The 12,894-nt window shown below is 36.7% G+C and overlaps 1 protein-coding gene across 8 annotated transcripts in view; it reads left to right on the top strand.

Annotated features, from left to right (window-relative positions):
• The window catches only part of OSBPL6 (oxysterol binding protein like 6), a 273,481-nt gene extending 264,627 nt beyond the window's left edge, over positions 1–8,854 (top strand). For all 8 annotated transcript variants that reach the window (XM_043992204.1, XM_043992203.1, XM_043992206.1 and 5 more), the window contains 2 exons: positions 3,697–3,819; positions 8,141–8,854. In XM_043992204.1, coding sequence (XP_043848139.1) covers positions 3,697–3,819; positions 8,141–8,249 — 232 coding nt within the window. In that variant the 3' untranslated portion in view covers positions 8,250–8,854. The remainder of the gene's footprint in view (positions 1–3,696; positions 3,820–8,140) is intronic.
• The last annotated feature ends 4,040 nt before the right edge of the window (positions 8,855–12,894 follow it).

Genomic DNA, 12,894 nt, shown 5'->3' with positions numbered 1-12,894 from the left:
AAATAATTAGCTATTTTGTAGACAGAGTGCTCTGACTAACCGAAGTCTTCCTTCGCTGTTGTCTTTTTTTGTCATGTCCAATTCTTCATGACCCCATTTGGGGTTCTCTTGGTAGAAATACTGGAGTGGTTTGCTATTTCTTTCTCCACTCATTTTTTTAGATGAGGTAACTGAGGCAAATAGGATTAAGTGACTTGTCCAGGACCACAAAACTAGTGTGTCTAAGGCACAATTTGAACTCAGAGTCTTCTGACTTCAGACCCAGCACTCTATTCACTGCACCACCTACTTGCCCCTAAATGTTTTGTTGGTTAGTCGTTTTTGAGTCATGTCTAACTCTTAAAGTCCCCTTTTAGGGTTTTCTTAGCAGAGATACTAGAGTGGTTTGCTGTTTCCTTCCTCAGTTCATTTTACAAATGAGGAAACTGAGGCAAACAGCATTAAGTGGCTTCCCCAGGGTCACATAGCTACTATATCATGTATCCATGCATCCATGCAATGCTTATGATTTATTTTCCAAATGCCTCATTAATTCCTTTCCCCTCCTTCCCAGTAATCAGAAGTAAATACAAGACAATATTGTTCATTTTTGCTTCTAGTCATCTTTGCCCAAATGTTTTCCTCCATGATTACCACCTCTTTTTTTCTGTATTTCCTCACATGAATATATCTTACTGCCTATGTTATTCTGCACCCCTTTTGTCTATGACATTCCTTTTGAGTAAAGGTGTACGCTTCCCCAGGGAGATTCCTCATCAAGAGTCCCAGACCATCATATCTCTCTGATTCCTTTAAATTCAGATTCGCTTCCTTGTTTTAGGCTAATTCCCCTTGCTTGTTTACCTATGTTTTGTGCATTTGTATATAGATATCTGAAACCATAGATTTCAATATTTGCTCTTTTCTTAGATATTGAATTTTGGGATGTGCCCAGAGCTATTCTTCCTATCTTATAGCTCCTCTTTATGCTATGTAGCTTAGTTCCTATGCAAAGGCAATGTTCTTCCTCCTCATTCTCTTGAGTTTAAAGCCCATTTGATTAGATTTACAAGACTGCTAGAAAGAAAATTCATTCTCAACAGCTTAGGTCAGCTGACATCCCTTGTCAGGAGCCTGTCATTCTGATATATTAAGCTGTATTAGAGAAATCCCAATCCCACCATCAGACACAGTCTTCACAACTGTTCTCAAATCTTCCCTTTTTTTCTGGAGTCCTTGCCTTAAGTCAGCTGTAGCAATTAAACCACTGGGTGCCACTAATGTCTTTGTTTTCTTGGAAGAGGTTGCATAATCTCTAACCATTCTTTCTAGATTGCTGCTGGCAATGTCATTTGTGCCCACAGGAGTAGTTGTTTCCCTAAACCTGATATCTACATTTATCAGTAACTTCCTTTACAAAATATTCTATTATATACTTATACTTTGCCCTCATTTTTGAAATTTTATATTCTGAATACCGCCATTAGAATTTTTATTCATGCTATCAATTTTATGCCCATATTTCTCCTTCCTAACATTGTACATACTTTGCCTTGTTTTGTCCATCATTCTATAATTTTAAAAAATTCTCTCATTGAGAGTTTTTATCATATTTTCTGCTACCCTTTCTTTTTTTCAGAACTTATTCTTTTCCATATATTCTGAAGGTAGGGGAAATAATGTCCCAGCTTCTAACTTGATTTTTTCCACATAAATTTAATTCAAAATAAAAGGGATCCAATAGGATTTCTTTGCACTAATAACCCTAAACCGCCATCAATGGGTAGAAGATTGCCATACTTTTTTTTTATAACCAATTTCACCTTATTCCTTATTAATCTACTATAGTGTCTAAAAACCCTTGGCAGTCATCCAAATCTTCACTTTGTCACGGAAGTATCTCCTGATTCACTTTAAGCTCATTTCCTCTTGGTCAGGCCTCAGTGGAGATAGAGAACAGCTGGCTATCTTGTCCCATAATGGCATTTGTGGATGCTCGTCACAACCTCATGTATAACAAGTGCACTTTGATAAGAACAAAGAAAAGACTGCCTTGTGACTTTCTATCCTTCAACAATATTCAAATGATAATAATTTTTTAAAACATTTCTTAACATATTTCTATTTTTTCCTTTCTTTTTTTTAAACATCAGGCAATCCAAATCTCCCACCTTTTTTAAGTTCTAGAATCCTAAAACGGGCAGAAGAACCTATTAAGGAGCAAATCATTCCTGATTCTACCCTTAATGTGATTCTACTCAGGTGGATCTTGCATTATAAAGTAGACATATTCCTGGAAATCTATGGGAAAGTCCAATGTTGAGAAATCAAAAAATCACCCGATCCCATGACCTTACAGAAAATTAGCCAAACTCATTTACTTTGAGATACTTTTTATCTTTATTTCTAGTTACCTTTCAATTGGCTTCAGGTCTTTTTCAACCTCTATTAAGTAGTCAATCCAGAAACAAATACAAGTACACGGGGAAAATGCTTATCCAAAGAAACCTTGTGATTATTAATTTTGTGAAGCAGGACTATATTTGTAGTATAAATAATTCTCTACTAACTTATCTAGTTCAGATTTTTATATGGGTAATGCATGGTTAAATGACCCTACTCAATTATTGGAGGAGGGGAAGAATAAATTGATCATTTAATTGCTTATTTGCTGGTTGAGATTATAGGATGACATATTTAGAACTATATGAGACTTGAAGTCATCTAGTCCAAAACTTCTTAAACTGTGGGTTGTGACCTCATATGGGGTCACATAACTGAATGTGGTGCTGGCAAAAAATTTGGCAACAGTAAAAGTTTACGTCTACTGATTTTATATACCTATATACTAGGGATTACATAAAAATTTCTCAGGTTTCACAAGTGGAAAAAGTTTAAGAAGCCCTGATCTAGTCCAGCCACCTCATTTTACACATGGAGAAACTAAGGTTAATTACCTTGCCCATGTTCACACAGGTAGTGTCAGAGGTAGGATTTGAACACAGATCTTCCAATACCACATTTCATCTTCATTTTATTCTTCTACATTGCTCTTTCCTGCTCTGTTAGGACAATGATAAAGAAGGGAAAATTGTGGTAGGTAAGATTTAAATTACATAAAAAATAATTTCTTATTTTATTTATATTTCAGGAGTTTTGAGACATTAGCAATGAATTCTGAGCTTTGCTGGGCTGAATTTGCATCGTAGGAGTACTACTTTTTTATCCCCCAGTAAAGAGACAATGAGACAAGACCCAATAAAAAGTGCCCGATAGCATTGATCCTATATGTGTGGTATAATACATCATGCAACATCCAATATTATTATCAATGAAGAAATTGTATACTGAAGGGTATAATGGGGCAGGTAGGTGGTATAGTGGATAGAGTGCCAGGCATGAAGTCAGGAAGACTCATTGTCCTGAGTTCAAATCTGACCTTAGATACTTACTAGCAGTGTGACCCTGGGCAAATCACTTAACCCTGTTTGCCTCTGTTCCTTATCTGTAAAATAAGCTGGAGAAAGAAAACCACGCCAATATCTTTGCCAAGAAAATCCCAAATGACAGGACAACAAGGGGTATAATAATAAATTACAATCTGCAATGTTTTCTACTCATAATGATGAAGATAACCACATTTATGCTATGGATTAAATTATTTCACTCTTATTGAATGTGATATATCTTCTGAAAGATGGACTATTCTGTGCTTAGGTTTTTGGAAGAAGGGAATTTAGAAGCAGCAGCTGCTGAGAAGCAAAGAGTAGAAGAGCTCCAAAGATCTCGAAGGCGATACATGGAAGAAAATCACCTGGAACATATACCAAAATTTTTTAAGTAAGTCAGTCCATGTAACCAGATGTTATCTTTTTCAGGGGGAAAAAAAGCATTATCCTAAAAGATAACTACTGGTGAATAAAAATAAGAACACTGGAGCAGCTAGGTGGAGCACCAGCCCTGGAGTCAGGAGCACCTGAGTTCAAATCCGGCCTCAGACACTTGACACGTACTAGCTGTGTGACCCTGGACAAGTCACTTAACCCCAATTGCCTCACCAAAAAAAAAAAAAAAAAAGAACACCATAGTAAAAGGAGAACATAAAAAGCAAATGAATCAAGTCCATTAAGAGAGTAAATGTTGCTTTTTGGCTCAGGAAGCACTGGAGAAATCTTGGTGTTCATGGATACTTTGGACTCACTAATTCTGAAAATGCTAAGTCAATCTTATTCTCTTCTCCTTCTTCACTCTGCCTATGAAAGATACTGATAACTTCCTTGGAAAACCAAGGAAAGTGAGCTCTTACCAGGATGTTTTGTTTAGTGATCAGATACTCTATAGAGAAAGTATCACCCTTCAACCATCCTTGCCAAGAAATTTGAAACTATTCTGCTTTCAGCAAGAGAGAGTCACCATGAGCTGATATTTGAATTATGAATATGCAGCCCAGTCCACTTTTATAACCATCCAAAAGTAGACAGGAGCAGAAATAGGTTTAATATGATTTTACATATATAACCTATATCAGATTGCTTTCCATCTTGGGGAGGGGATGAGGGAAGGGAGAGTGGTAAAAAATTTGGAACTAAAAATCCTATGAAAATAAATGTTGAAAACTATCTTTAGGGGCAGCTAGGTGGCGCAGTGGATAGAGCACCCGCCTTGGATTCAGGAGGACCTGAGTTCAAATCCAGCCTCAGACACTTAACACTTAGTAGCTGTGTGACCCTGGGCAAGTCACTTAACCCCAATTGCCTCACCCAAAAAAAAAAAAGAAAACTATCTTTACATGTAACTGGAAAATAATAAAATACTCTTTTTAATTATTAAAAAAATAAATAAAAAATAAAAGTAGATGGGGGATTCTCCTGTATTGGAGGTCTTCAAGGAAAGGCTGGATAACGATTTGTCGTTGATTGTGATGATCATTCTTGTTCATGTAGCCATTGGAATAGATGGTCCTTCCAACTCCAACATTCGTTGATTTTATGATTACCTGTGATTTTGAAATCCATTCCATTGTGATAACAGTGATATTAAACAATGATGGGATGATCATCCTTAGTTATCATCATTTCTGGATTTCTCTGTCATGTAGATTGTCATTTTAAAGAAAAATCACTGCAGATACAGTAATTAATCTACAGAGTCAAAGACCTTGTGCCTTACACAATGGATCTGTAGACATTTAGAGTTATTATTTCATTTCTATTTGCTTTAAAACACTTTAGCCTCTAATAGATGTGTTCAAAGTTCCTCATTCTTTAGAGACGTTTTTTCAATAAGAACAACAGTAATAGCAGCCAAAGCTTTTTTTCTCACCTACATCCCCTAAGGTAGGGGATATGACATCCCTGTTATTCAAATGAGAAAATTGAGATTCAAGAAATTAAGTAGGGGGCAGGTAGGTGACACAGTAGATAAATAACCAGCCCTGGATTCAAGAGGACCTGAGTTCAAATCCAGCCTCAGACACTTGACACTTACTAGCTGTGTGACTGGGCAAAGTCACTTAACCCTCATCGGCCCGCAAAAAAAAAAAAAAGAAAAAGAAAGAAAGAAAGAAGAAATTAAGTAACCTGAACAAGATTACATTGCTACTAAGTGGGAGATGTAAAACTCACACTCAAATCTTTTGACATCATCACCAACACTCTTAACCCATCAATCCTTCAGTTTCTTTAACTACTAATTGAGGGAGCTGGGTTCAGTGCCCTCTAACATCCTTCCCGCTCTAAATAAATTCTCATTTTAATTCTAATTTCAAATTCTATGATCTTCTTTTGAAATATTTAATAACTAAAGAAATATATTTGACTACAGTGCCTAGCACATAGTAGGCACTTAAAAATACTTGTTAGCTGATTGATTGTTTTCCAAATTAGGATTAAAAAAAAAAAACTATCATTGAGGCATTGGATACCAAGTCAAATTTAAATCACATTTTTCTCTTTTTTTGATTCTATCCTTATTCGATTTAAATCAGACCCCTCCACCTCAAACCTCCCCACTCCCCACACACCCTACTCCTTTTCTCTTTCTTGTGGACTTCTTTTGCTTCAGAATATAGAAAAGAATTAGTGAGTGAATCAAGAACCCAATTAACTAGGGGCAGCTAGGTGGCACAGTGGATAAAACACTGGCCTTGAATTCAGGAGGACCTTGAGTTCAAATCCAGTATCAAACACTTGACACTAACTTACTAGCTGTGTGACCCTGGGCAAGTCACTTAACCCTCTTTGCCCCCCCCCCCCCGCCCCCCCCCCCCAAGAACCCAATTAACTAATTGATCACTCACTTGGACTAAAAGCAGTTATTGTTTATCCTATTTTTTTCCCCACCTAATCACATCAGAGCCTTTACAAATGATTTTCAAATCTCTGGAATTGAAATATACCCAGAAGGAGAATGATTGGGTGTGTATATTTTTTAATCAAAATATAATTTGTAAATTATTTTCATAGTTTCATAGTCCTCTTTGAATCCCCATATGTGCTGTGGAAAAAATGACTCAAGTGAGCAAAAGTAAAAAGAATGTTATCTCCTTTTTTACTTCGATTTGGTTTTTCATTGTGCTAATCTTTGCCTAAAATTTTCAGCAAGAATTTGGTCTTCAAATGTGCATGAAAAGCCATAGCCCTCTCCTGCCTCGCCCTCCCCTTGGCCCTCCTTCCACATCTGTTGGCAGCTGGAGTGAGTCTGAGGATGGTGTTTCACAGCTGGTTTCCTTTCACATCATTACCCCATGTATAACTTGCAGATCCTGACAGCATGCCTCCCTTCTGTTCTGTCCAATCTTCCTTTTAAAGCTGAGTCTTTTGAATTTCAGGGAGTATTTTTTCCTTCCTCCTTATCAGACAAAATTTAGGAATAAGATTGCAATCTGAGAAACGACTTCTTTCCCTTCTCCCCCATCTCTGTACGTGCCAAAAAAAGATGTTGTAAAGAGCATGAAATCACAGTTTAGATGCCACTCATTTTAAATTATACTTACTAGCTTTCCAACTCTGGACAGATCACATCACCTCTCTGGGCATTGTTGGCCTCATCTATAAAATAGTACCATCTGACTACATGGTCTCCAAGTTTCCCTCTTTGCTTTTCCGTGCACAAGACACTTCATTTCCCAACTTGGAGCATTTTCACTGGCTATTGCCCAAACCTGAAATATTCTCTTTCCTTATTTCCAACCCTTAGTTTTCCTGGCTTCCTTTAAGTTTCAGCTAAAATCTTACCTTCTATAAGAAGCAATTCCTAATCTTCCTTAATTCTAGTACCTTCCCTCTGAGACTACCCCCTAATTTCTGAGACTACCCCCAATTTCATTCATTCATATATATATATCTCAGTATTTTGTCCTTACACTGTTGTCTCCCCCATTAGACTGTGAGTTCCTTGAGAGCAGAAACTGTTTTTTGACTTTTTTTTTTGTATCCTCAATACTTACCACAGTGTCTAACACATAATGGGGACTTATTAAATTATTGGGCTTAGAGACTTGATTTCCTTTCAGTTTCAATACTCCTGTGGTTTTAATAAGTATTTTCAAATTCAGACCTATCATAAACTTAATCTGTCTCTGCCTGCTTCAGATTATTCCAAATTAGTGAGGAAGAGTAGTAATTCATATAGCACAGAAGGCCCAAACATTTTTGTGAAACTTTGATGATAGTTATATCCTGCAGTTTTAAAACAATTCAAGGAGGGCTTCTAGCACATCAGATCACACACACACACACACACACACCTGTGGCAAATTTATGGGAGGTCATGGACCAGAGTAGAATAAGATGCCCAGGCATGATTAGATTGTGGTCTCTATCATTGGAGGGGATGCCAATATTGATAAGATCATAATCCCATTAGCATACAAGTCATATTGGGACCCAGCTGGAGTCCTGTGGAAAACAGGAATTTAAAAATCCACTTTGAAGTATTAGCCAGATGGTTTCCCACATGAATTATTTTTCCTTTAATGCGGTTATGAGCCCAACCACAATGGAGATATGCTAATACATCCAAATAAGTAATGGCTAGTAATTTTCATGGCTACAGAAGAGAATCAAGTTCTGTTTGATTGCCTTGCAACATGTCAATTTTAAAAATGTTTGGAATTGAGTTTAATTGAATCTGATATGAATTTTTTTTTATGTTTTCACAGAAAAGTCATTGATGCCAATCAAAGAGAAGCATGGGTTTCTAATGACACCTATTGGGAACTTCGAAAGGACCCTGGCTTTAGCAAAGTAGAAAGCCCTGTACTCTGGTAACCCAAGACTATAGATCCGAGTACACATATCACCCTCTGAATGAATAAATAACTATGCACAATGTTGTTTCTTATAGCTAAGCGTGGTTTGTGGGTCTACAGAAAACTTACCATTTGCTTTTCTATTCATCTTTATAATGGACTTTCAAAAGTGCATTAGACCAGGCCCTTGACCACTTTGGGATCCTTTCTGTTTTGCTGCAGCCATACTTCCTTAAAATGTCCTCACCCTCGAAACGCAGAATAAAGGGAGCAGATAAAAGTAATCCAAAGTCTGAAGAGTTTGTAAAGAAAAAAAAAACTGTACCTGGTGCTTAAAGCCAACCTTGAGAGTTCAAAATAATATGTACAAATGTATAAAACATGAATTTGGTCATTTGCTTGGAAGAGCCATGATTATATACTATAAACTCCTGGGTCACAGCTGTGGGTCAGTTCAGGCTTGAGGTTTGTCTGTCCTTTGTGACATGCTTGTGCTGGCCTTGTTCAACAACAACAACAACAAAACATGATGCTTTGGGAAACCTGTTCCATCCATAACGCCATTGTTCATGCCTTAAGAAATGTGAAGATGTAAAATAAATCATTTTAAAATGTGTGCTCTTAGGCTGGTGTGAAGAACAGATCTTTTTGAAGCATGATATGATTCCCATTTTGGGGTTCAAAGCAATCCCATAAATGAGCATAAATGGGTGATCACACGGCAAGGAGAATCTGCACAGTTGGCTTTGATGAGATGGATGCTACTAGGTTTGGGATCCATCGGAAGAGAAATAGAAGGCTGCATCCAGGTGGCTAGTTAAGAAGTCCCTATCCTAAAATACCCTTCACTGAGAAATAATTCCTGCTGATCTTGAAATCACAGTGAGCCCATTTAGTGGACAAAATCTCATTTGCATACTTTGCATCAGTGTTAAGAAACCTTTGAAGGAGAACCCAAAGGATGTAAAGAGCCCTTCAGGGCTCCATAATACTGTATAATCTTAACTGTCATCTTTATGAAAGGCACAGAGGAGATTGAATGACATAGATTTAGGGCTGGGATTTGTCATCCTATTGCTTTCCAACCTCCTGACTCTCACCCAGGATCCCTAGATAATTTTCAGTAGGGACAGGAAGAAGAACACCTACCTATTAGCATCAATAACTGCTTATTTGTGTTGTCTAAATGAGTCCTATGCAAAACTGTGTTTTGTTTTCCCTTAAGTGATTCTGAGGTTGTTGGGTTTTTTGTTTTTATTTCAGGGAGTAAACAAGCTATTTGTTGGTAGATGACCATTTATTTGTCAAGCACTTAAGTTTTGGTGGTTTGTTTGTTTGTTTTTTTCAAGCAATGGAAGAGGAATGGATGAGGGATTCATTGCTTACCCCAAAAGTGGCCATACCTGTATTTTGCATAATTTAGGGCCTGTTTTTCCACTACCACATGGGAAGGTCATGCAGGCAACTTGCATCAGTATTCACACTTTGTTTTGCATGTAAATGGAAAAATTAACTCCTGTATGAAAATCTCAAGAGACTTTCTTACAGAATGCCTACATATACACTCATATATTTATTCTTAGTTAGAGCCCTTTAACTGGGCTACAACTGTTATCTTAAACTGATAACAAGATCATTAAAATTTTACTTGTTTAATCACACATAGTGATTCTAGTATTTATCACCCCCAACAAAAAAGCCAAGGCTTGAAGTAAAAATGTATATTCCATTATTTAGATAACACCTTTATCAGGAGTAAAAAAAGAGAAAATGCTAATGAAAGCTTAGGTAAAAGTGATAGAATCTCTCATAAGTTAACCAGTTTAGTCAATATGGCCAGACAGGACACAAATTCAGGCTTCCTGTTTAATCTGATATGAATGCAAATACATAGAATCAAGCTTTGCATTAATTTGCATAAAGGGACACAGACCATATTAAATTAGCAAATAATCAGATTTTTGGCATCTTCCTTAAACCACACGAATTTGTCTCCTTCCCACTTTTCCAGTTATCCCCATTCCACATCAGTGGGTGGTTCCACCCACAGAATTACATGCCTTCTTCCATGCTCATCCCACTCCTCTGTCTGTCCATACAGCTTCCTAAGGCATATGCTTTTAAGCAGAATCCTCTTGGCCTCTTTTCAAACACAGCTGCTGACCTGCTATCATTAGTGTTTGAAGCTTCTCTCCCTGCCCTTAAGAGTACTTCCTTGAAGTATCTCATAACACAATCCAAACATAGGTGAAATATTGTACGAGGTCAGGGGTTATTAAGGGCACAGTTGTAAAAAAGTAATGTAGGAGATTACAAGAGGAGGCAGTTTGGGAAGGATAAGAAAGATCAATAGAACCTTGCCATTTTGTAGAATTGAGTCAGAAAGAATAATGCTTCTACTGAGAGTATGAGTTTTAAGATGAGTAAAAGGTCATTTGTTTGGAAGTGGGTTTCAATTTCAGATGAGGCATAAGCTAGGCTGATGCTCTTCTATTAGAACTGAGGATATGAGGAATAAAACAATATATATCCACTAACCATGCCATTTTAGAGTTTCTAAACCCACCAGGCCTCTGATACATACAAATTACATGACCATGAACAAGTTAGTTAACATCTCAGTGCCCCAGACAATTCCCTAAGATAATTCACAATTTACATCAGTGGAAGGAGTTCCCATATTCAATATTCTACACACTGATGAAATCCCAGGTATGGACCCTCTCCAATGCACTTAAAAAAAAAATCACCCAATAACCTATATGACTCAGTCTTTTGAGGTTTAGATCTGATCAGACTGTCATTTGAAAATGTTCAACAATGTTTTTACAAAATATTTCATTGAATATTGTAAATGCTAGAATTTGTATGTGCATTTACACTTCCCAGTGGTTCATTTTTCATATATTATTTGTGCAGTGCGCTTAAAATGACTGTGAAATTTATTCTCTTTAGATTTTTTTATATAGTAGTTTAACTGAGACTATTTCTAATAGCAGAAATGAATAATATCAGGCAGTTGTTTTGATAAAAGCCTAAATTGGTTTTAGGAATCATTAATACTCTATATGCCTATTTTGTTATTAAAAGATCTCTGTCCACACAAACTGGGACTTCCAATAGTGTTGTGTTTTCCCAGATTTTTATTCACCGTCTATCCTTTCCTTATTTCTAGTCATTAAGGAGAGCAACAAAAAATTATGACCCTGTGGTGGTGTCTGCAGATGAGCAAAAAGGGGCAGTGATACAACCCAGCAAGGAGGCAGCAGGGGAAACAAATTATCTTGTTGCGTGAATGTTGCTGCCTAGTATGTGAATTTGCTTTCAATAATCTAGTTCTTTTAAAGATTATTTTTTTTCATTAAAAAGAATTTATTTCCATGCATTGAAAAATACATTCCCTGTTATAATTTCCATAAAAATTATGAATAAATGAAAGAAAAGTCATTATTAAAAATTTACAATGTGCAGTGCACTGGGTATACAAATAGGATAGGACAGTCCCTGATCAGAAGAACACAGAGGAGCTAAAATGTAAAAGTAAATGTAAAATGTAAAAGCCCAGTGATCCTTAATACAGTGGCAAGACAGTTGCTAAGGCATCTTCATTAATCAAACTCTGATTTTTATAAACATAGTAATTTAAAATAGCACTCTAGAATTATATATGCTCATCACTATAAAGAGCTTTCTCTTCCAAAACCCATTACCATCACTTAAGCTATCTTCAAAATTGGCATCCAGAACTGTTGTATCTCTCCTATTCTATTAAAGGTGACTTTTTCACTCCTAACCCCGGAACCTTCAGTCTAAAGGGTAATTATCCAATTCTTGAATTATCAGACATGTCTTGCTCATCATTCTTCCTATCTCTTGGATATTTCACTAAATTGTTAGCTCCTCCACCAAGAAATGGTTAGGAGGAATCAAGACAAAAACTAAAATAAATCCCTTTTGCTTAACAAACTAGTTAAATGTAGAGCTCATAGGAAGAGGAAGCAATCTTTGGCCAGCTAAAAAGCAATTGATGTGGCCATCTCTATATGGATTTTAATTGTCCATTCTTTGCTAGTCCCCTGCCTTCACATATAATATGGTGGTGACAGGGAGAGTGCTCAGCACAAAGTAGGGGTTCAAATGAAAAACAGATTATCGAGGTAGTCCAGGCTGTGTACAAAAGTGGAGTCGTTTCCACAAGAGAGCTGTTATGTTAAAAGTGTGTAAAAAGTCACATTCACATTCAGAACATCTAATGAGATGATCTGGAATCCGTAGTGATTTTCTTATTGAAAAGGTTGCCCTTGGACCAAGGTACTTTCTTCAGAACAGTCCCATAACTTAGGAAATGCATTGCTTATCAAGGCTAGCATCCCATCCTTGTAATTCTTTTCATTGAATTCCTTTTGTAATTTTCAGCTAACATTTCAAGCACCATGTAGTGCTTGCACCCATGTTTATTCTATATTCTACTATTCTTGGCTTGCTTCTAGCGTGGATGAGTAAGTGTAATGAGAGCATCCATTTCTGATGTAGAACTCCAAGGTCTTGTTTGACCCCAAACCTTTTGTCATTTGGTCTGTTTAGAGGTAATGATAAAATATATCACCTCTAGAAAAGGTGATATTGGCTCTAAGTATAGGGTTAGTATAAAGGGAGACTCCCTT

The sequence above is a fragment of the Dromiciops gliroides genome, chromosome 3 (assembly GCF_019393635.1).
Source record: "Dromiciops gliroides isolate mDroGli1 chromosome 3, mDroGli1.pri, whole genome shotgun sequence".
Lineage (NCBI taxonomy): Eukaryota > Metazoa > Chordata > Mammalia > Microbiotheria > Microbiotheriidae > Dromiciops > Dromiciops gliroides.
The sequence above is the reverse complement of the archived record's forward strand: the minus strand, read 5'-3'. Positions and strand labels throughout refer to the sequence as shown.